The sequence below is a fragment of the Choloepus didactylus genome, chromosome 23 (assembly GCF_015220235.1).
Source record: "Choloepus didactylus isolate mChoDid1 chromosome 23, mChoDid1.pri, whole genome shotgun sequence".
Lineage (NCBI taxonomy): Eukaryota > Metazoa > Chordata > Mammalia > Pilosa > Megalonychidae > Choloepus > Choloepus didactylus.
Window position 1 is genome coordinate 10,002,662 of NC_051329.1, and position 25,305 is coordinate 10,027,966.

The 25,305-nt window shown below is 36.2% G+C and overlaps 1 protein-coding gene across 6 annotated transcripts in view; it reads left to right on the top strand.

The window, feature by feature from the left end:
- IFT81 (intraflagellar transport 81) overlaps positions 1-25,305 on the top strand; it is a 112,667-nt gene that overhangs the window by 57,016 nt on the left and 30,346 nt on the right. For all 6 annotated transcript variants that reach the window (XR_005214047.1, XM_037817254.1, XM_037817250.1 and 3 more), the window contains exon 12: positions 22,288-22,437. Coding sequence is in view for 5 of the 6 variants with exons in the window: in XM_037817254.1 (XP_037673182.1) it covers positions 22,288-22,437 (150 nt within the window). In the remaining variant the exon portion in view is untranslated. The remainder of the gene's footprint in view (positions 1-22,287; positions 22,438-25,305) is intronic.

A 25,305-nucleotide genomic window follows, 5' to 3' on the forward strand; every position in this document is an offset into this window, starting at 1 on the left:
AAGCTCGAGGGACCGAGCAGGTCACACATGAACAGCTCGGAATTTAGAAATAACCATTACAATTCATGAATAGATGTGACTGCTATTAAGACTTTACAGTCTAGGAGCCTTTACAGTAAGCCTTCCTCTGATAATCCATACTCCCAGATTCAATTCTCAGAAGTTGCACATTATTGTTAGTCCATATTAGGGAGGTATTATAATGTTTGATTTTTCATTTCTGGCTTATTTCACTCAGCATACTCTTTTTGCCACCACAGACACCAGTGTGCAAATGTCCACTCTCAGTTCCTCCAAGTATACATGCAGGACCATATGGCAACCCCATACTTAGCTTCCTATGGAACCACCACACTGCCCTCAAGATAGGCTGCGTTATTCTACTTCCCCACCAGCAGTGAATAGGTACATCCCTCTCTCCACTTTTTCTCCAGCACTTTTATCCCTCTGTTTATTATTTAAACAGTTTTATTTACACATCATACAATCCATCCTAAGTAAGCAATCAGTGATTCCCAATATAATCACAGTTATGTATTTACTACCACCATCTATTTGAGGACAGTTCCATTTCTACCACAGAGAAAGAGGTAGAGAAGAAAAAAATGAGGAATTAAAAAAAATAAAAGTTGGAAGAAAGTAAAATAAAAGAAAATACAATGAAAAAGTCATACAACACCACCACCAAGAATCCCATAGCACTCCTCTTACAGACATTTAGATTTGGTATATTGCCTTTGTTACAATTAATGGAAGCATATTACTGTGTTACTATTAACTATAGACTCTAGTTTGCATTGACTGTATTTTACCCCTGTACCATCCAATTTTCAATGCCTTGCAATGTTGACATTCATTTGTTCTCTCCCATGTAAAAACATTCTTATAGTAGTACATTTAATCACCATCATTGACCACTCTAGGTTTTACTAAGTATACAGTCCCAGTCTTTGTCTTCTATCTTTCCTTCTAGTGTCATCCTGCCCCTGGCCTTCCAAACCTCTCTCTCCTATCTTTTCCTATCTGCCTATAGTGCTCCCTTTAATATTTCTTGTAGAGCAGGCATCTTATTCACAAACTCTCTCAGTGTCTGTTTGTCTGAAAATATTTTAAACTCTTCCTCATTTTTGAAGGACAGTTTTGCCAGATATAGAATTTTTGGTTGGCAGTTTTTCTCTTTCAGTATCTTAAATATATCATACCATTGCCTTCTCGTCTCCCTGGTTTCTACTGAGAAAGCTGCACATAATGTTACCAAGCTTCCCTTGTATGTGATGGATTGATTTTCTCTTGCTGCTTTCAGAATTCTTTGTCTTTGACATTTGATAATCGGATTATTAAGTGTTTTATTGTAGGTCTATTTGGATCTATTCTGTTTAGGGTATGCTGCACTTCTTAGATCTGTAATTTTTTGTCTTTCATGAGATGGGAAATTTTCAGTGATTATTTCCTCTATTATTGTTTCTGCCCCTTTTCCCTTCTCCTTCTAGGACACCCAACACATATATTTCTGTGCTTTGTGTTGTCAGTTTCCTGAAACGCTGCTCGTATTTTTCCATTCTTTACCCTATCTGTTCTTTTGTGTGTAGAATTTTAGATGTTCTGTCCTCTAGTTCATTAATGCTTTCTTCTGCCTCTTCAAATCTGCTGTTGTATGTCTCCATTTTGTTTTTCCTCTCTTCTATTATGCCTTTCATTCCCATAAGTTCTGCCATTTGTTTTTTCAAGCTTATGAATTCTTCTTTATGGTCACCCAGTGTCTTCTTTATATCCTTCATCTCTTTTCTGACATTTTTCTTCATCTTGTTGATTAGATTTAGCATATTTGTTTGAACATCTTTAAGTAGTTGTTTCAACTCCTGTATTTCATTTGAAGTGTAAGTTTGTTCCTTTGACCAGGCCATATCTTCGTTTTTCCTAGTGTGACTCGTAATTTTTTGTTGTTTAGGCATCTGCTTTCCTTGATTTCCCCAATCAGATTTTCCCAGACCAGACAGCCCAGGTCTCAGGAGGAGGGTGTAATCAGTAACAGGTTTCCCTGAGAATGACCCCAGCAGATTATCAGACTTTCCTCTGAGGCCTCTAGACTCTGTACTTTTCCCATCCTACTCGGCAGGTGGTGCTTGTCAACTCCGAACTCCCCACTAGCATAAAGAGGTGCAGTGCCTTTAATTCTCAGCAGACCTGTCCCTGCTCTGGATGAGGGTGGTCAGAAGCCAAGCTTAAGCTGTTTCTGTTTTATTTTTCCCCCAGGGCCAGGGGTCTGAATTCTCTCCGGGAGGGCAGCCATTTGAGCTGGGTCCTTGTCCCCCCACCACCACCACCTTTCTTAGGGCAGATGTGCCCTTTATGGAATCATCTCCTTTACTTGACTTCTTCTTTTATCTCTCTGATTATCTTAACTCCACCCTGGGTCAGCACTGACAATTGAAAATGCCTGAGGCTTTCTCTAATGAGCTAATTAGAATGAGAGAAAAACAAACAAAAAAAGAGCCCCCCTTTTCAGAGCCACTTCCCAGCCCCCCAGTTTCTTTGGTCAAGAGCTGGAGTTGGTACCTGGTTCTATGGGCCCCTTTTCGTGGGTCACAGCGTTTTCCAGTATTCTGAGCTCAGCTGTCTCCAAAAGACTCTGATTTTATTTTATTTTTTCTCCCATCAGCCCTGCCTCCTCTCTGCTGGGAGAAACCTCAGGGTTCCTTTGCTGCTTGCTCTGGGTTTATCTGTGCTCATAGCTTATATTCAGTAATCCGAATTTGTTAATTAAAAGCACAATTGGACCAAAAATCTAGAGGAATTGCCTCTTCAAGAACATCAACTAGATGTGTACCCTTTGCTCATAAAGTTGACAGCCCTTTTCAACATGAACAGGTTAGAGTGGTCTGGCCTAGACATCCCTGAAGATCGGGAAAGTGATTAAACTAGAGGAAGGGGTGGCAACAGACGAGATTGAATTTAACAAAGAATTATGAATACTGAATCTATATAATTTTATTTTTCTTAGTTGCTAGGGTGCTAGAATAGCTAGTAGGAAAGAATTGAAATGGTAGAACTGTAACCCATAGCATCCTTTGAAATTTGTTTTATAGCTACTTGTTAAATTGTAATTTGAAATCTATACCTTTTTGTATATATATTATATTTCACAATAAGTTGTATATATAACCATGAATGCATGGTAATATAACTCATAACAACTTTGGAAATTTCCTATTTATCTACTTGTTAAATTATGCTTTGAAAGATATTACCTTTTTGTATGTGTGTTATATTTCATAATAAGTAAATAACTGAAGCTGTAGAACTGTAACCTGTAATATTTTTTTAAATTTGCTCTTTAACTACTTGTTAAATTGCACTTGGAAAGTTATAGCTTCTGTGTTTATATGTTATATTCGACAATTTTAAAATGATTTTAAAAAAAGGCGCAATTGGAGCTTGGTTGAGTTACCTTCCCTTATTCCCAGCAGAGACCACTTCTTATTCCCCCAGGGGAGTGTTCCAACTCAGCTTGCCATGCCAGTGGGGGAGGGGCATTGCCTTCACAGTTTTGGGGGCTTTACTTAGAATTCTGTGCTGTGGTTTCAGTCCTTTCACCCATTCCAGACTCGTGTATGATATGTGTCCAGTCACAGATGTCCCACAAAGAGTTGTTCCAGACTATTTACTAGTTTTTCCTGGAGATTTACTAGTTGCTGTAGTGGGCTAACTAAATTTCACACTGCCCCATGCTGCCATCTTGCCCCTCCTAGTATTGCCATCTTCATGATATTTAGTCTTCCATTCCATGAGCATGGAACATCCTTCCATTTATTTAGGTCTTCTTTAATTTCTTTTAGCAATATTTTGTAATTTTCTGTGAACATGCCCTTTACATCCTTGGTTAGATTTATTCCTTGATATTTGATGCTTTTAATTGCTGTCATGAATGGAATGTTTTTTTTTTATTTCTTCTTTTGATTGTTCATTGCTTGTGTATAGAAACATTACTGATTTGATGGTATTGATCTTTATTCCACTACTTTGCTGAATTCATTTATTAACTCTAGGAGCTTTATTGTGGATTTTTCAGGGTTTACTGTATATAGGATCGTGTCATCTCTAAATAGGGAAACTTTTACTTCTTCCTTTTCAATTTGGATGTTCTTTATTTCCTTTTCTTGTCTGTTTTCTCTGGCAAGAACTTCCATTGCAATGTTGAATAATGGTGGTGACCGTCGGTGTCTTTTGTCTTGTTCCTGATCTCAGAGGGAAAGCTTTCAGTCTTTCACCATTAAGTAGCATGTTAGCTGTGGGCTTTTCATAGATCCCCTTTGTCATGTTGAGGAAGTTTCCTTCTGTTCCTAGTTTTCTAGGTGTTTTTATCAAAAAATGGTGCTGCATTTTTTCAAATGCCTTTTCTTCATCATTTGAGATGATCATGTGTTTTTCCCCACTTCATTCTGTTAAATGTGGTATATTACATTAACTGATTTTCTTATGTTGAACCAACCTTGCATTCCAAGGATAAATTCCACTTGATCATGGTGTATAATTCTTTTCATATGCTGTTGGATTTGGTTTGCTAGTATTTTATTGATGAGTTTTACGTCTATATTCATAAGAGATACTGGTCTGTAGTTTTATTTTCTTGTATCATTATGCGGCTTTGGTATAAAGGTGATGTTGGCTTTGTAGAATGAGTTATGGCATGTTTTCTCCTTTTCAAGTTTTTGGTAGTTTGAACAGAATTGGAGTTAAGTCTTCTTGGAATATTTGGTAGAGTTCCCCTGTGAAGCCATCTGGTCCTGGGCTTTTCTTTGTTGGAAGATTTTTTGATTACTGATTCAATCTCTTTATTTGTTATTGGTCTGTTGAGATCTTCTGTTTCTTCTTGAGTCAATGTAGGTAGTTTATGTTTCTAAAAATTTGCCATTAAGCTTGGTTATCTAATTTATTGACTTGCCGTTGTAATAATATCCTCTTATTGTCCTTTTTATTTCAGCAGAGTTGGTAGTAATGTCCCCCTTTTCATTTCTGATTTTTGTTATTTGTGTCCTCTCTCTTTTTCTTCTTTGTCAGTCTAGCTAAAAGTTTGTTGATTTTATTGATATTTTCAAAGAACCAACTTTTGGTTTTGTTCATTCTATTTTTTTGTTTTATATTTCATTTATTTCCACTCCATTTTTTTATTTCCTTCCTTCTGCTTACTTTGCATTTAGTTTGGTCTTCTTTTTCTAGTGCTTCCAGTTCTGAGGTTAGATCTGTGACTTGAAGTCCCTTTTTTTTAATGTAAGAAATTTAGAGCAGTAAATTTTCCTCTCAGCACTGCGTTCTCTGTGTTCCATAAGTTTTGGTATGTTGTTTTTCATTTTTGGTATGTATTCATTTTCATTTGCCTCAAAATATTTCCTAATTTCACTGTAATTTCCTCTTTAAACCATTGGTTGTTAAAGAGTATGTTAATTTCCACATATTTGTGAATTTTCCATTTTTCCCTTTGTTGTTTAGTTCTAGCTTCATCCTGTTGTGGTCAGAAAATATACATTGTATGATGTCAATATTTTTGCATTTTTTGAGACTTGTTTTGTGACCCAACATATGGCCTGAAGAATGATCCATGTACACTCAAGAAGAATATGTATTCTGTTTTCGTTGGGTGCAATGTTCTACATATGTCTGTTAGGTCTAGTTGGTTTAGTGTATCATTCAAGTCCTGTACTTCCTTATTGATCTTCTGACTACATGTTCTACCTATTATTGAGAGTGGTGTGTTAAAGACTCCCACTGTTAATGTAAAACCATTAATTTCTCCCTTCAAATTTGTCAGTATTTCCTTCATATATTTTGGGGCTTGGCTCTTAGGTACATATGTATTTGTAATTGTTGTATTGTCCTGTTGAATTGTCCTATATAAGGACTATCTTTGTCCCTCATAACTGTTTTTGAATTGAAGTCACCTCAGCTTTCTTTTGGTTACTACTTGCATGGTATATTTTTTTCCATCCTTTCACCCTCAACCAACTTGTATCTTTGAATTTAAGGTCTCTTGCAAACAGCATATAGTTCGGTCATGCTTTTTTATCCATTCTGTCAATCTATGCCTTTTGACTAGAGAGTTTAATCTGTTTACATTTAAAGTCACTGTTGAAAATACAGGACTTTTTTCTGTCATCTTGCTATTTAACCTTTTTAAGTCTTGTACCTTTTTTGTCCCTCATTTCTGTTAATGCCTATGTTTATATTTATTTGCTTTTCTGTGTTGTAACATATTGAGTACTTTCTCACTTATATCTGGATATGTTTTTTCATCTATTTTCCTTGCACTTACCATGTGGTTAAAATTTCACATTGTGAATATATAACACATATTTGGTTTGGTATGAAGTTAGTTTCAATAGCATTAGCATGCTCATATACTTTTACTGTACCCCTTTGTCCCCCACCATTCTATTTGTACTTGTTAACCCTTATATCTTTGTACATTGTATGTCCAAAAACCTAGACTTATCATTACTTTTTATGCGTTTATATTTTAGCACCTGTAGGAAGTAAGAAGGAGATTTATATATCAAACAATACAGTACAATAATGCTGGCATTTATCATTACCCAAATGGTTACCTTTACCACAGGTCTTTACTTCTTTATGCTGCTTTGAACCACTGTCTAATGTCCTTTCCTTTCAGTCTGAAGAACTCCCTTTAGCTTTGCTTGTAGGGCAGGCCTAGTGGTGACGAACTCCTTCAGCTTTTGTTTATCTGAGAATGTCTTAATCTCTCCCTCATTTTTGAAAGAGCTTCTCACTGAATATAAAATTCTTGGCTAGCAGTTATTTTCCTTCAGCACTTTAAATATTTAATCCACTGCATTCTTGCCTCCATAGTTTCTGATGCGAAATCGGTGCTCAGTCTAATTGGGACTTCCTTGTAAGTAACATGTTACTTTTCTCCTGTAGCTTTCAGAACTCTCTCCAGTCTTCTGCATTTGATAGTGTGATCAGTATATTATGGGTATATTTTTCTTCGTGTTTATCCTATTTAGTGTTCTCTGAGCTTCTTGGATGTGTATATTCATGTCTCTTGCTAAGTTTGTGAAGTTCTCCGTCATTATTTCTTTGATTATTCCTTCTGCCCCTTTCTTTCTTTCTTCTCCTTCTGGGACTCCCATAAGATGTATATTGGGACGTTTGATTATGTCCCATAGCTGTCTTAGGCTATTTTCACTTTTAATATTTCTTTTTTCTTTCTGTTCTTCTGCCTGACTCTTTCCAAGTGACTTGTCTTCAAGTTCACTGATTCTTTCTTCTGCCAGCCCCAGTCTGCTGTTGAAACCCTCCTGAATTGATTGTATGGATCCAGAAATGGATGGCGCAATACCGGGTGATGGTAGCACAATATTGTAAGTACACTGAACACAGATGACTGTGAGTATGGTTGAAAGAGGCTAGGAGCATGTAAGACACCAGAAGGAAAGAGAAAATAAATAGTGGAACGGTATAACTTAGTGAAACCTAGAGTGGTCAATGATTGTGATTAAATGCACAAATATAAGAATATTTTTACATGAAGGAGAACAAAAAAAAAAAAAGAAAAAAAAGAAACCCTTCTGAGCATTTTTCATTCCAATTATTGTAGTCTTCCACTCCAGAAGTTCTGGTTTGTTCCTTTTTAAAACTTCTGTCTCTTTACTTAGATTCTCAAATCATTCATTTGTTGTTTTCCTGATATGTTATTTTTTTTTCTTTACTTTCCTTCATCTCCTTGAGCATTTGTAAGATCAGTTTTTTAAAAGCTTTGTTTAGTATTTCACATTGTCATCTTCTTCAATGATGTTTTCTGTATTTTTATCCTCTTCCTTAGGATGGGCCATCATTTCCTGTTTCTTTGTCTTGCACTGTTTTGTTTTGCACTCTGTACGTTTTTATATTTTAAAATGTTAATTCTGGATTTACCCTTAGGGATACCTCCTTCTTGGTTTTGTAACCAGCTGGTGATAAGACAGGGATTTTCTTGAGCTTCAGTCCTCCTATCAGGAAGGTCTGCCCAGGCAAATGTAGCCTACAGGGTTTTCCCTCTCTTTCTAGGCCTCTTTCTTGTCCTGGACTTTTGTTTGTTAATTGTTTTGGAGTTCCCCTGTTTACAAGGTCTGATTGTCCCCTCTGTTTCCCAGGAGACAGACCTCCTCCTCCCAGTTATTTGGTGCCAGCAGACCTTTGTCTCAGACTGTCTGCCTCTAGTTTTTTATCCTCCTTTCATTCTCTGATGCTGCTTTTGCTTGGGGAACAAATTCTGGGAGGAGGGTCACCTCAGAGGGGACTTTCCCAAGTCAGTCTTTTCTAGCCAAACAGGGCCAGGGACCCACAGAGGGGGTGCAGACCTTCTCCAGAGTGCCCTGGGGAGGGGAACAGGAAGGGCACTACCTATTTCTCTGATGGCTCCCCAAAGCTGGGCTTTCCTGTCCTGTCCAGCAAATGCAGCTGTTCAAATAACTATCTCCTGCAGCCCTGAGGAAGTGCTGCTGCATCTTTTAATCTCCACCACCTTTACTCCTCCCAGAGGAATGTTAAAACAATGGCTGCCACTGCCTTTGTCAGGGTGGGTTTGAAACAATGGCTGCCACCACCTTTGTCTGGGGTGGTTGAAATAATAGATGCCCTCAGAGCTGGGACCCAGCAATCCAAATTTGCTAATCAAAAGCTGTGATCAACGATTGGCTGTGCCCACCCCTATTCTTGGTTAAGAGGATTTTTATGTCCCTTTCTGTCACCAGCAGCTAGACAAGGACTGGATCCTGCAGCTGCCTGCCGTAAGAGTGGGGGATGAGTTCCAGTAGCTGCTGCACAGAGAGAGCAGTTTATGGTTCTTTATCATAATTTATCAGCCTCTTCCTCTTGCTCTTCCCTGGATGCCAAACAGTGTCCTTCTGGCCTTCAAAATAGTTGTTTGGACAGTTCCTGCCTGATTAATAGATGGTTTGTTGGGAGGATTGAGTCTTGGAACTCCGTATTCCACCATCTTCCCCAGAAGTTCCATATAGTAATTCTGTAGTTAACTTTCTGAGGAACCGCCAAACTGTCTTCCACAGTGGCTGTACCATTTTACATTCCCACCAGCAATGAATGGATGTTCCTTTTTCTCCATATCCTCTCCAACATTGTCATTTTCTTTATTTTTAATAGTAGCCATTCTAATGGGTATGAAGTAGTATCTCATTGTGGTTTTGATTTGTATTCTTCTAATGACTAGTTATGTTGAGCATCTTTTCATATACTTTTTGGCCATTTCTTTGCAGAAATATCTATTGTTTTTTTCTCATTTTTAAATTGGGTTGTTTGTCTTTTTGTTGTTGAGTTGCAGGATTTCTTTATATATTCTAGATATTAAACCCTTAATGGATATGTGGTTTCCAAATATTTTCTCCCATTCTTTAGGTTTCCTTTTTACTTTCATGATGAAATCCTTTGAAGCACAAAAGTTTTTAATTTTGATGAAGTCCCATGTAGCTGTTTTTTTCTCTTGTTGCTCATGTTTTTGATATAAAGTCTGAGAAATCATTACTTAAACCAAGGTCCCTGAAGATGCTTCTTCTAAGTGTTTTATACTTTTCATTTTTATATTTAGGTCTTTGATCTATTTGGATTCCATTTTTGTGTATGTTATGAGATAGGGTTTTACCTTCATCTTTTGCCAATGGGTATCCAATTTGCCCAGTACCATTGATGTGACTGTTCTTTCCCACTGAGTTGACACTGTTGTCAAAAATCAATTGGCCACCCTTGAGGAGCCTGTGGAGAATGCAGGGGTATTGGCCTACCTCACCTCGATGGTTGCTAACATGACCACAGACATAGGGGACTGGTGGTTTGATGGGTTGAGCCCTCTACCACAGGATTTACCCTTGGGAAGACTGTTGCTGCAAAGGAGAGGCTAGGCCTCCCTATAATTGTGCCTAAGAGCCTCCTCCCGAATGCCTCTTTGTTGCTCAGATGTGGCCCTCTCTCTCTACCTAAGCCAACTTGAAAGGTGAAATCACTGCCCTCCCCCCTACGTGGGATCAGACACCCAGGGGAGTGAATCTCCCTGGCTACGTGGAATATGACTCCCGGGGAGGAATGTAGACCCGGCATCGTGGGACGGAGAACATCTTCTTGACCAAAAAGGGGATGTGAAAGGAAATGAAATAAGCTTCAGAGACAGAGAGATTCCAAAAGGAGCCGAGAGGTCACTCTGGTGGGCACTCTTAACGCACAATTTAGACAACCCTTTTTAGGTTCTAAAGAATTGGGGTAGCTGGTGGTAGATACCTGAAACTATCAAACTACAACCCAGAACCCATGAATCTTGAAGACAATTGTATAAAAATGTAGCTTATGAGGGGTGACAATGGGATTGGGAAAGCCATAAGGACCACACTCCACTTTGTCTAGTTTATGGATGGATGAGTAGAAAAATAGGGGAAGGAAACAAACAAACAAACAAACAGACAAAGGTACCCAGTGTTCTTTTTTACTTTAATTGCTCTTTTTCACTTTAATTATTATTCTTGTTATTTTTGTGTGTGTGCTAATGAAGGTGTCAGGGATTGATTTAGGTGATGAATGTACAACTATGTAATGGTACTGTGAACAATGGAATGTACGATTTGTTTTGTATGACTGCATGCTATGTGAATATAGCTCAATAAAATGAAGATTTAAAAAAAAGAAAAAAATTGGCCATACATGTGAGGGTTTGCTTCTGAACTCTGAGTTCAAATCCATTGGTCTCAGTCTGTCCTTTTACCAGTATCATGCTGTTTTGATTACTGTAGCTTTGTAATAAGTTTAAATTAGGAAGTATAAGTCTTCCAACTTTGTTTTTCTTTTTCAAGATGGTTTTAGCTATTCTGGGCCCTTTACCCTTCCATATAAATTTGATGTTTGGCTTTTCCATTTCTGCAAAGAAGCCTGTTGGAATTTTGATTGGCATTTCCTTGAATATGTAAGTCACTCTGGGTAGAACTGACATCTTAACAATATTTTGTCTTCCAGTCCATGAGCACAGAATGCCTTTCCATTTATTTAGGTCTACTTTGATTTCTTTAGCAATGTTTTATAGTTTTCTGTAAGTCCTTTACATCCTTGGTTAACTTATTGCTAGATATTTGATTCTTCTAGTTTCTATTTTAAATGATTTTTTAAATTCTCTCTTCAGATTGTTCATTACTAATACATAGAAACACTACTGATATTTGCGTGTTCTTCTTGTACCCTGCCACTTTTCTGAATTCATTTATTAGCTCTAGTAGCATTGTTGTGGATTTTTCAGGATTTTCTATATAGAAGATCATGTCATCTGCAAATAGGGAAAGTTTTACTTCTTCCTTTCCCATTTGTATGCCTTCTGTTTTTTTCTTGCCTAATTGCTCTGGCAAGAACTTCTAGTACAATGTTGAATAACAGAGATCACAGTAGGCATTCTTGTTCCTGATCTCAGAGGGAAAGCTTTCAGTCTTTCACCATTAGGTCAGATATTAACTGTAGGTTTTTCATGGATCTCTTTTATCATATTGAGAAAGTTTCCTACTGTTTCTAGTTTTCCAAGTGTTTTTATCAAGAAAGTGCTGTATTTTTGTCAGATGCCTTTTCTGTATCAATTGAGATGATTGTGTGTTTTTTTCTATTAATGTTATGTGTTAATTTATTTTCTTATATTGAACTACCCTTGCATACCTGAGATAAATTCCACTTGATCATTGTGTATAATTCTTTTAATGTGCCATTGGATTCAGTTTTCTAGTATTTTGTGAGCATTTTTTGCCTCTATGTTCAAAGGTCTATAAATTTTTTTCTTGTATCTTCATCTGGCTTTGGTATGTATGAGGGTGATGTTGAATGAATTAGGTGGTGTTCTGTCCTCTTCAATTTTTTGGAAGATTTTGTGCAGGATTGGTGTTAATTCTTCTTGGAATGTTTGGTAAAATTTACCAATGAAGCCATCTGGTCCTGGACTTTTCTTTGTTGGGGGGGGGGGGGGGTTGATCACTGATTCAATTTATTTGTAATTGGTCTTTTGAGATCTTCCATTTCTTCTAGAGTCTGTAGAGGTAGTTTCTGTGTTTCTCGGAATTTGTCCATTTCATCTAGGTTATCTAATTTGTTGGTGTACAGTTATTCGTAATATCCTCTTATAATCCTTTTTATATCTGTGGGATTGGTAGTAATGCCCCCCTTTCATTTATGACTTTAGTTTTTTATATCCTCTCCCTCTTTTTTTATTTTGTTCATCAATTTTATTCATCTTTTCAAAGAACCAACTTTTGGCTTCATTGATTCTACTTTTTAATTCTCTATTTCATTTATCTCTGTTCTAATCTTTATTTCCTTCCTTCTATTCACTTTGGGTTTAATTTGCTCTTCTTTTTCTAGATCCTCCAACTGTGAGGTTAGGTCTGTAATTTGAGATCTCTCTTCTTTTTAATGTAAGCATTTAGATCTATAAATTTCCCTCTCACTTCTGCCTTTACTGCATCCCATGGGTTTGGATAAGTTGAGTTTTCATTTTCATTTGCCTCAAGATATTTCCAAATTTCCCTTGTGATTCCTTGTTTGACTCAGTGGTTGTTTAAGAGTGTGTTTACCACATAATTGTGAATTTTCCATTTCTCTCTTTGGTATTGAGTTCTAGCTCCATTCTATTGTGGTAGGAGAAGATGCATTGTATGATTTCAGTATTTTTAAATTTACTGAGACATGTTTTGTGACCTAACATATGGTCTACCCTGGAGAGTGATCCATGTGCACCAGAGAAGAATGCACACCCTGATGCTGATGGGTGCAGTGTTCTCTATATATCTTTTATGTCTCATTGATTTATGGTATCATTCAAATCTTCTATTTCCTTATTGATCTTCTGTCTAGATGACTGTCCATAATTGAAAGTGGTATATTGAAGTCTCCTACTATTAAAGTAGAACCATCTATTTTTCCCTTCAAATCTGTGCATATGTGCTTCATATATTTTGGGGCTCTACCATTATGTGCATATATATTTATAATTGTTATGTCTTTTTGTTGAATTGACCCCTTTATCAGTATACAGTGACCTTCTTTATCTCTTTTAACAGTTTTTTTACTTAATGTCTGTTTTATCTGATATTAGTATAGCTACCCCAGCTCTTTTTTTGGTTTATATTTGCATGATCTCTGCTTAGTATTTCATAAAACAAACCAAAAATCAGCATCAGTGATGTAGTTAGTGCTAGTAGCCTTCCCAGAGCTCTCATTCAAAGGAATGCATGCCTTTTGGATCTGAGCTTTTTTATAGTAACAAACAAACCTTTGGTTAAGGTTCCATTGGCACTTCATCCATTGAAAGGTCACTCCTGGTTTATGGTGTAAAGATATATGGTCCACGGTGTTTTCTCCCCTAGCCATTACAATACACTCAGCTGTTTTGCAGTTGTAGCTACTTTTAAAATGTGCTTGGTCAAGTAATATTATAAGCAGCTTTAGAAAGGCCCAGCCAGTTCATTTTACAGCTACTGACAGAAATCCTAGAGCTAAACAGCAGAGATTATGAAATTTCTTTAAATACTTCAAAGACAAGCATAATAAAGATGGGGGAATCCTGGCAAGATTTGCTGCAGCTGTCAGATCCCAAAAAATTAGGAATCAAATTTTGACACTTGTAATTGAATCATCCCCGCATCTAAGTGAGCCCTGGAAAACCCGTGATATTTTTAGAACCTTTCAAATCACATTGTACTCTTTAGAGTTCACTGCAGGACCTGTGGCCCCTGAAATTTCCCAAGAGATGGAACAAAACAGAATCAGATAAATTTGGCTCAATTGACTTAACAGAAGTATTGCATTATGCATGCAGTCCAAGTAATGCCATAATTTTAAACCAAAATTTGAGGATTTTTCACAGTTTATTTTATTTTATTTTATTTGTTTGGAGAGTTAACTGCTTGGGCAGCAGTTGACAAACCCATTAGAGATATAGTAACAGCTGTGTGGTGGTGGTTTGATTTATAATAGAAGTGCAGAGACCTTGGATAGATTAACTGTGTTTCACAGATGGATATTCCTGTGCAGCAAGTTCCATCTAAGACAGATTTCTACCAGGATATATCATACTGCTTATTATAAACTCTCTAAAAAAGAAATAGCAGCTACCATATGTAGGTAGTCAAATTATGTATGCTTGGCCTGCCGAGGTTTTCTAATTTAAATTTAAAAACACAGCACTAACAGGTTGGAAAAGGTCAGAATAGTATTTGTATGTGTGTTTTTATGGCACTAGGTTTGATGGGTGATTTGAAAAGAAAACAGAAAACAAAAGTTGCTTTGAAACATTCTCTCTTGCTTAAATAAGTAGCAGCTCTGAAAACCAGGCTTCAGGGAGTACACATGATTTATTGGAGACTGACATAAAAATTCAGGATCTTTTCAGGTTGCAAGCCTGGTTCAGACAGCTCACAAGACACTAACAATGGTTGAAATCATTGTGGCTATTGGGCATATTCATGTTACTCTTAAATAGTTGACCTTATCTGTGTCACACCTGCCTCTGTGGGACCTATTCCTAGAGTTTTCTGTGCTTAAAAATCATTTGCTGGAATAACTGACAAAAATGTGATTTTATTGGGAAATGGAAAATAGCATGGGTGTTGGACTAGCAGACTGAGGACAAAAGTACTTTCTTCTCCCATTTTTCTACCTTGCTAAATTTTGTTGAGTTGTATTAATTTCTCTGTAGAGCTCTTTCTTTGTAAACAGAAATAGTGATTTTTAGTTAATAGCTCTTGATGACTCTTGGTGACTCTTAGACACTATAAAGCTCTTATTACTTGGTTGTATTATAAAGTCCTCACAGCTTATTACTATAGTTTTCATGCCAAATAGTAGGATAGAAAATTTGCAGCAGGAGCAGAGTTTAGTTTTCACATAAATATCCAGAATGATGTCTTAAAATCCAATAATACTTCTTGAATTCCAGATACGCTTGGAAAAGCATTAGTAAATAGTCTTGTGTTTAGGGAAATAAGCTGCCCCATCCATTTGGCCCAGAATTTGATCATTGCTGTTAAAAGTTCTAAAACTCATTAAATGGTAAAGGGAGAAAGGACATATCTTAAATTCCATTTCAATCACAAAGGAAGTGTGTCTGTAAAATTGGTCCTAAAGCCAGAGGCTAACACTAAAAAACATTAATCCATTACCAAAACCAAATACACACAGTGTTTCAGATAAAGATTAGAGCTTCACAAAATTGAGTTGTCTCTCGGCACCTGCTGGCATAAACCATAAAGCATTAATCTTATTGTTTTCAGCATCTAAAATGATGATGCTCTTTCATAAATGACAAATTTAGATTACAAATGTATGTTGGTCCATACGATTAGTAGTAGCTACTATAATGGGCCTTCCTGCGCAGTGGCAAGCTTTGTCGTTCACTTTAATGACAAATTTGCTTGATAGGCTTGCTTGATAGTACATTATAGGATGCTTTTTCCTTAATGTTCCAAGGATTTGTTGCTTATCTCCTATGCTAGAGTTTCTTTAAGAAATTATTTTTAAATATTAAAATATTTTTAAAAACTAATGTCAGAGAATTCACTCATAGCCCTACCCTGCCCAACACGACAGCTATTTTTATTTCTAATTCTCTTCCAATCTTGGTTTAAAGACATATATACAATGTTTTTACACAGTTATACTCAGAGTATAGAAATTTGTAGCTACTTGCAGCAGTGGTTATACTATTTCAGTTCTAAAGAGCATCCATAACACTTAGGTATTTACTTTTCTACTCATTGTAATTACTTGAAATTTGTTTATCTCTTTAGTATTTAAAGTAGAATGAGTAATAACTGTCTCTTATTTTCTAGGTACTCTTTAGTCAAACAAAAGTACCATATGTTGATCATTATCCATTACTCAATTTTTATAGAATTTTAGTAGACTTTACTGATTTTGTCTAAAAGCTACATAGAATATTTTTAGACAAATAATCATTCATTTATAATATTTCACATTGTGTATTTTGATCCTCAGAGTTTATAAAAATGCATTACAAAATAAAGTATATTCAAGAATTAGCTACTAAATTGTGGTAATTTTTTATGGTGATGGGTAATTGCAGACATTTAAGTCAAGAATTTGTTTTATTTTATTAAATCATTATGGCAGAATTATTGAAATAATGAGAACTCCTTTTTATTGAATGCTGCACTGTACACTGTACCAATTGCCTTATACATTTTCATATATAATTCTACAATCACTCTTCATTCGAAGAAACTGATGCATAGTATATAAAGAGAAAAAGTAACTTGTCCAACATTTCCTCAAGTGGTGGAACTAGGTTTTGAAATTGAGTTTCTCTGACCCCAAAGCCATACCTAAACTACTTGTGAGACCCTGTTCTACTACCCCATGACCTTTAGTGATTAATTTCTAATGGATCTTACTTATGAATATATGCTCATATAAATTATCACAACATAATTATGAAAATATTTAATTTTTAATATGCCAAGTCTATTCAAAAATAGCTGTTAGATTTTTGTTGGTGCCTTTATTGGAGATGTTCTCCTTTTAGTTTAATTCTAAGTTTTTAGATTAGTACATGCATGTAGCTTAAAAAGTAAAACAGTATTGCAGAGCTCATAATGAAAATAATGATCCCCCTCCACACTCCCAGTTCATGCTCCCCAGAGGAAACCATTCTTAACTCTTAGTGTTCTTCTAGTATTTATTCCCATATTTGTAAATAACATGTTTATGCTGAAATTTCTTGATTTTTCCATTCTGAACATTCTGCTGTGGTAAACAAGAATTCAGTTCTTTTACTCCGTCTTCCCTGCCCAACCCCCATACTCCTTCTCTGCAGCCTCTCAATATAATTATATTTTTTGGTTAAATAATTGTTTAGTGTATTCATTATGATTATGTAAACATATTGTTTACAGAAATTAATACTGGCTTCATTTTTTATTGTTTGGTTAGTTTTCTATGTACCTATTGTTTAGTTCCAGATTTTCTAATAAAACTGTATAATTTCTCTTAATATGGTGTATGACCATACAAGTTATCTATCAGTTATATATTTTTTATTGGATTTATTCTTTCTGGAGCCCTCTCATTATTCTGTCCCAGTATAAGAATTCTTTCTAGGCTTGCTGCGCAACTGTAATCTGGGGCTTCCCATTCATCATCTTGGAAACTCCTTTTATTATTTTCCTGCTTTGGATCTCCTGTTTCCTACATCCCATATCTTCTCTTTCCTATTTCCTATTGTAATAGAAAATGTTCCTGAAAAGGAGGGTTGCAAGATTAATTTTTTGAGAAACTTGCATGATTAAAACTGCCTTTGTTCCACCTTTATACATGATTGGTAGTTTGGCTAAGTAATAAATTGTTGGTTGAATATCTTTTTCCCTGAACATTTGAAGGCATAGTTAGTTCTATTGTCTTCTAACACTCAGTGTTGCTGAGCAAGGCTGTTCTGATTCCCATCCTTGGGATGCAAACTTTTATTGTTACTGTTGTTTGTACTTTACCTCTTCTTGAAACTTTTGGGGTCCTCTCTATTCCTCTGATTTTCTAAATTTTCAGATGATGGGCTAGAATATAACCCTTTCCTTTCTCTTATTGAGTTGGGCATTCCATTGGCCCTTTTAATTTGGGGTCCTATATTATGTCCTTTAGTTTTGGGAAATGTTCTTATGTTAATTCTCTCCTTTTTGTTCCTTTCTTTGAAAACTCTTATTGGTTAGATTTGGAACCTTCTTTCATTTCTATTTACTTTTCAAAATGTTTATAAAAATTGTATGAAATACAGAGTAGATGAAAATGTTTTCATGTATACATGTATAAACATGTATGTGTGTTTATTTGTACATGTGAATGTATGTATATGTTTGTGTATCTCTTTATACTAAATTCTTTATAATAATTTGTGATATCTGCTAAGTATCCCCCACCATGCCCTTACCCTTCCTTGTTCTTTCTTTTCAAGATGTGCCTGATTTATTCTTATCTTTTTGCCCTTGCATATAAATTTTAGAATCAGCTTAACAAGTTCTATGCAAAACCTGTTTGAATTTTTATTAGAACTGAATTGAATCTGTGATCAATTTGGGGAGAATTGACATCTTTATGATATTGAATTTTCCAATTCATGTACATGAAGCCCCCCATTTATTAGGTCTTCTTAGATAGTGTTTCAGGAAAACATTATAATTTTCCCCATTTGTTTCACAAATCTTATATTGAATTTATTCCCACACATTTGTATGTGATTGTAAAATTACGTCTTTTAACTCTTTGTTGTTGGCATATAGAAATGCAATTAATTTTTGCTTTTGATTTATATCAAACTTTTATTTGATTGTATCAAACTTGCTGATTTTCTTATTATAATAATTTATAAATTATTTTGGATTTTATTCAAAGATAATCCTATTCAAAGATAATCCTATCACATGTGAATAATGACAGTTTTATTTCTTTCTTTCCAACCCTTATACCTTTTATTTATTTCTCTCCCTTATTACATTGGCTAAATCCTTCAGTACAATTTATATTTGCAGTCACACATGGATCTATAACTATTTCTGTATCTATCTGTACAGATATATTATAAAACCATGATTTTAAAACAATACCTCCAATTCCAGTGTTGCACCTTGGATTCTTTCTAGTTTTCTCTCCATGTTTTAAAATATCTTCTCTGGCCTTGAGAAACTTGGCTCTCTTTTTCCCTGGTACATTTAATTATTTGTTTAATCAGTTAACTTTTTTGCTCGACTTAACAATACGAACTACTCTGGTTTCTTCCCCCACACACCAAGTCTTTGCCCCCACCCCTCCATTCCACATCCTCGCCCTCTGCCCATGCTTCCCAGGGCTTCCCGGGACCGCTGCCCCACTCCATATCCTCCGCTGCCAGGTCTGCCAGCCTGTACCTCCATGTGGTTCCTCAGTCCCCTCAAGCGTACTGTTCCACATTCCTTGCCCTTTGATTCAGCCTGCTAGCCTGCACGTCCATAACCCCCTCCACTGCCTTGTGTCTCCTGCCACTAGCCCACTGGCCTGCAGCTCTCCATGAATCTCCAGCCCCCTCCCCTCCCTGCATACTTGACCTCTGAACCTTCTGGACCATGCCTCTATGCAGCTCCCCAACCCTGGCCTAGGTACCCCTGCCTCACCAGCCATCATTCTGACTCCTCTGTCCCAGGAATGGAAGGGACGGGGGTGCGGATTTACTCTCATTCTTTCCTTAGTGGAATCCAGTGGAGGTCCACAGAGGCTACATGAGTGATGATGGCATCGCTCTGGTGGCTAATGAAATACATACTTTTGTTTTAAAATGTCCCCAATTTTAATTCTTAATATGGTAAATAGTTATAACCCACATCAACAAAACCTCTGGGATCTTCAACAATTTTAAGAGTATTAAGGGTTCCTGAGAGAAAAAACTTTGAAAGTCACTGTAATAGATCCATATAAAAAAAAAAAAAAAAAAAAAGACTAACTCCTGAACAGAAAAGTGAGCTGAGGACAGGCAAATCACTAAAAAAAAAATCCCCACAAATGCTTAGTAAACAAGGAAAAAGTGAAGTTCCCTACTAATTAAAGAAATACAAATAAAAAGAAACATTTTTGTATATCAAATTGATAACTATAAAGAATATTCTAAGTATGCACTGTTGTTATATGTATAAATTGATATAGTCTTTTTGAAGGGCAGTTTGGAAGAATGTATCAAAAGCCCATGTTCCCTTTGACCATTTCTGCAAATAGGTCCTAGAAATTACTAAGAATGTGTCTGAAGATTTAGCATCAATGTGTTCATCATGATCTTTTTGGTAATATTAAAAATCAAGAAATAACCCAAAATTCAAAGACACTAACAATGGAAGAAAAACATTAAAAAAATTTCTTTCTTCTAAGTAATTCAGAGGTACAGTCGGGCTCTTGGAGCGCATTCTTTGATGGCCCCTGTGGCTTAATTGTTTGGAACTGTGATTAATCTGACCCTGCCTGCCCTTTCCTAAGGTGGTATGTACAATGAATGTCAAATAATACCCAATCAGCGTAGAGCACATTGAGTAATTTGTGGGTTTGTTCTTTCACCAAAAACATTTATAGCTTTTAGCTTTTAAAAATAGTTCTGGAGCACAACAAGATAGAGAAGGGGGAAATTGGCCTAGATATTACAGAGGATAGCAGATGAACACGGTTGATTTCATTTTGGGCACTTTGCCCAGGACACTTTTAATAGAACATATAGTTACTCTAGGGATTCTGCATCTGTGGTTATGTCAGGCTTATTCAATTATTCTTTAAAAGGAAAATTTGCAAGTTATTAGACTCTAGTTACACTGGAATGATTTAAATTTTTAAACCAGTTTCTGTACTAATAGTCATTGATAATTTGCTATTTGTGGGTTAGATGCCTTAAGATTGAAACTTACTCATGATTAGAAAAATATTTTGAACTGATTTCCTACCTCTAAAACACAATGTGTTTTTTTCCCAACATTTTCCAAGTTAAAAAAAGATTACTAAACTAGGAATTAGAAGATTATTTTTACATGAAGAATTTCAATCTTGTTACTTTTAAGGAATTTCTGTGTGTACTTAGTAATCAATCAAGTCTTTATGAAAAAACTTCCCTAAATTTTAGGAATACTGTGTCCAGAATATTTTACTATCTTATAATTTAGAACTACTGACCTTGATTTAGCTTTAGAAATTGGAAGGAAAAATATCACCTTGATAATAGAGCTTGCATTAGAGTCATGGCTTTGAGTGAACTTTTCTTCCTTTTTTTTGTTTTCCAAAATTTCAGTAATATTCTCATTGGTTTTATTTATTTATAAAATTATTTATAATTCCACAAATAAACTTTAAAAAGCCCTGGGCATTAAAAAACCTAACATTAGCTAAGAATTACTTCATATTAGTTAATATGGAAGTTTGCTTTTGTTTTGAACTAATGTGTATATAGTAAGCCAGGTTCTTAATATGGAGAAATGCATTTATAATGTAGTTAATAAAAGAATAGTTATAAACAGAAAAGTTATTTTATGCAATAAAAAAACACCTAAAAATTGTTAGTATTAATGGTACATAAAAGGAACTACAAAAAAGAAATACTGTGTTCTGTTTCAGAAACACCAGCAGTTTGTCACATTTGCTTTTGGCATTCACTTCTCTCACTGAGCAACACCTTTGATGACACAGTGCTGTTCCTGCTCCCTGCAATGCCCTTCCCTGCCTCTTTCCTCCTTCCTCTAGCACTCTCCTACTCCTTCAGTCTTGGCTTAAATATAACTTATTATGAGAAGCTTGCTGTAATCCCTGAGTACCACCTCCCACCTGCCTCTTCCATCCCAACCTAGGTTAAGACTCCTATTATTTATTCTTAGGGCCCCTACACTCCTTTGTAATGTTCCCAATGGTTGTAAAGATCAGTCAGTGTTTTCTCCCCACTATTCCTTAAGCAATATGGGGCAGGACCTGTGAGTATCTTGTTTAGAGTTGTATACTCAGAATCCAGCACAGTGCCTAATATATAATAGCTAATAAATAGTGCATATCAAATTAATTCCTTTCAATAGTATGCTCACTTCATTAATTTGTTTTTCTAAACTCTAGTTGGTATTACTTAATAACGGGGTTTTTTTTTCATTAGAGTAGAGTATTTATAACTTTGACATCATGAATGGGTAAACGGATGAATTAAGCAACAGTGAGTTTCCACCAATGTGGAATATTGTTAGCTTTTTAACATTTTTAATATGTTTCATCCCAATACCTCAGATGCTTCTTAGTATATATTTTAACAATACATTTCTCAAATGATCAATAGTGGTTGTAAGTGTTAACTATTCTGGTTGGCTATATTAATCTCAATAAATCCAATGCACTGCTATCAGAATAATGCAGTACATAAGATATACCATGATAAGACCACAGCCAGAATTGTGGTCATTATCTCCCACTTTTTCTTCTTTCTTTTGTTTACTTTTTTGCTCTTATAGGGTTAAGTTTCTGTTTTCCTAATCCTTAGTTGTAAATCCCAAAAAGAAAGCTTTTACAAAAAGACTTAGAATATTTAGATGGGTCCAAAAAATTAAAACAAAAGTGTTTTAAATGAGCAGTTACTATTTTCAAGTTTTCTAATAAAACTAATTTATTATATACATCTGTGGAATGTTGGACAGTAAAGAAAATTTTTCCAGTATACTGAGGTTATATATATTTAGTAACTACTCTTCTACTAATGAGATTACATATTGTGCTCCTTTACAGTTCAAACGATATGTCAGTAAACTTCGAAGCAAAAGTACAGTTTTCAAAAAGAAGCATCAGATAATAGCTGAACTTAAAGCTGAATTCGGTCTCTTGCAGAGGACAGAAGAACTTCTTAAGCAACGTCATGAAAATATTCAGCATCAACTGGTAATATCTTGCGCTGCCATAAATACAAATGCCAGGAGGTTTGTGGGTTATAGCTTTATACTGGGGCCATTGTTTTTACAGGAAAAACCATACAGTTATTAATTTTCTTGAATTAATTATGGAGATATCAAATGAACTAATTATTTTATTTTGAATTTAGCAGTAAGCACTAACTTTTGTATGTGTGCTTACTTTGGGGTTATTGATAGAAGTTGAATTCTGTATAGGTTTTTCTTTTGGTTAGCTATTAAACTGAGTAAAATTATAATACCAAAACAGTCCGAGTAAAATATTTATCTATCATGATTGCTGGGCAGAAATTTTTAAGCAGCTGTTTCCAAATTGCTTTGGAAAGAAATATCCAGGGAAGGTGCTATGTGAAAGTTTGCCTGCAGGCTTGTTCCTTACGTATTTATGCCTTGGTTGTCAGAAAAGACTTAACCCCAGATTAGTCCCTCTAATAGCAGAGCTGTTCTTATTGTGGATACTAGTTATTGCTGAGTGTTCTTGTTTGGCTTTTTTATTCTCTCACCTATGGGGAAACTGTTTCATCAGGATGCTGGTTTACCAGCTAGCAGTAATCTGGTAGAAAAAAAAAAAATTTCACCCAGTTGTGGTTCCATTTAGCTGGCAGTATCAACTTTTGTATCTCAAGCTGTTGAATCTTGTTAATATACTTAAGATTGAAAAATTTACGGCAAATCAACATGGATTCTGACAGGTGCTAACTTTTAAATTTGATAGGTAGTAACTGCATTATTGTTTATTTAAAATATTTTCTAATTTCCATTGTGATTTCTTTAATCTATTGCTTAATTTCCAAAATTTTAAGGATTTTCTGCTTACCCTTCTGTTCTAGTTTGCTAATGCTGCAGAATGCAAAACACCAGAGATGGATTGGCTTTTATAAAAAGGGGGTTTATTTGGCTATACAGTTACAGTCTTAAGGCCATAAAGTGTCCAAGGTAACACATCAGTAATCAAGTACCTTCACTGGAGGATGGCAAATGGCGTCCGGAAAACCTCTGTTAGCTGGGAAGGCATGTGGCTGGCGTCTGCTCCAAAGTTCTGGTTTCAAAATGGCTTTCTCCCAGGACGCTCCTCTCTAGCAAGCTTGCTCCTCTTCAAAACGTCACTCACAGCTGCACTCCGTTTCATCTCTGAGTCAGCATGTTTATATGGCTTCACTGATCAAGGCCCACCCTGAATGTGTGGGGCCACGCCTCCATGGGAGTATCCCACCAGAGTCACCACCCACAGCTGGATGGGGCACATTCCAAGCAGATCTAATCAGCACCAAAAGTCTGTCCCACAAGACTACATCAAAGATAATGGCATTTGGGGTACAAAATGCATTCAAACCGGCACACCTTCTATTATTGATTTCTAGCTTAATTCCACTGTGATCAGAGAACATAGTCTGTGATTTCAGTCCTTTGAAATTTGTTGAGTTTTGCCATGTGGTTGAGTTTTGCCCAGCATATGGTTTATTTTGGTAATTGATCAATGTGTACTTGAAAAGAATGTACAATCTGCAGCTGTTGGTTATAGTGTTTTTTATTTGTCAGTTCAATGAGTGTGTTAACCACGACATTCAAATCTTCCATATCCTTACTTATTTTGTTTTTGTCTGCTTGTTCCATCAGTTATGGAAAGAGATGTGTTAAAAATCTCTAATTGTGGTTTTGGATTTGTCTGTTTCTCCTTTTAATTCCATCAGCTGTTGTTTTATATTTTTTCTTAAGTTGAGTTCCCAAGAAGCAGAGCTTTAGAAGAGAATTCTCATACAAAAGATTTATTGAGGAAATGTCCTCAGAAGAAGGGGAGTGAGGGAAGCAGAAAAAATCTACACAAGGATGTGGTCTCAGATGGAGAAAGCTTCATTCTAATCCCATGAAGAACTCTGGAGCACAAATTGAAGTCGGTTCCACTTTGAGACAAAGGGGCTGGTCTTTTATGGCATTATGCTAGCCGGTCTTTGGCTGTGGTAGGGTGTAACTTCCCAGGGGAGACAGCTCCCATTTGGCTGAGAGCATTCTGTGGAGAAGGGGCAGCTATGAGCCATTAGTAATCAACATTCTTAGTAGCTTGGGGATATGGTTTGAGTGGGACAGCAGTGGAATCCACTACAGTCCACCCCTTGCTGCACTGATATCTACTTGTTTCTTGCATTAAATTCACTCCATCCAGGTATATATTCTATAAGAATTAGCCTTGGTGCAAACATAATGGTGGATCCAGAGGTGTGGAAGCTATGACCTTTAATCACCTATGTTCCCCTCAGCAGGCTCTCTTGGCCACCACATTCCCTTCCACCAATATTCCAGTTGATCACAAATGGAATGCTTAGCAATTGCATTGCTACAGCATGCCTAGGACTATCACTATTCCTCCTTCAGTGATGCAGTACTCAGTTCCATTCAGCCAGCAAATGATACCACTTCAGAAGCCCATTTTTTACAGCTGCTTCCTAAGACCACTCTTGATACCAACTGTTTTGGTCAGGTTATCTAGGAACACAGCTTGAGAGAGATTCTTAATGCTGTTCATGTGATTCATTGAGGGAGTGCTCTTAGGGGAAAGGAGATGAAGGAAGTAGGATAACATAGGGGGAGAATAGTAGATTCAATTGGATTGAAATGTCAGTCTGATCTTACAAGGAGCTTGGAACAAAAATTGTATCACAGATTATCTTGAGGCAAAAGGGCTAGCCTTTTGTACCCCTATGTCAGTTAGTCATTGGCAGTGGATCGCCCTCACCCCTGGAGGTGTGTGTGCTGCAGTTCTTGTTCAGCCAAATGTTCTCTTTGGAGAAGGGGCAGCTATAAGCCATGAGCAGCCAATACTCACAGCAGCTAAGGATGGGTG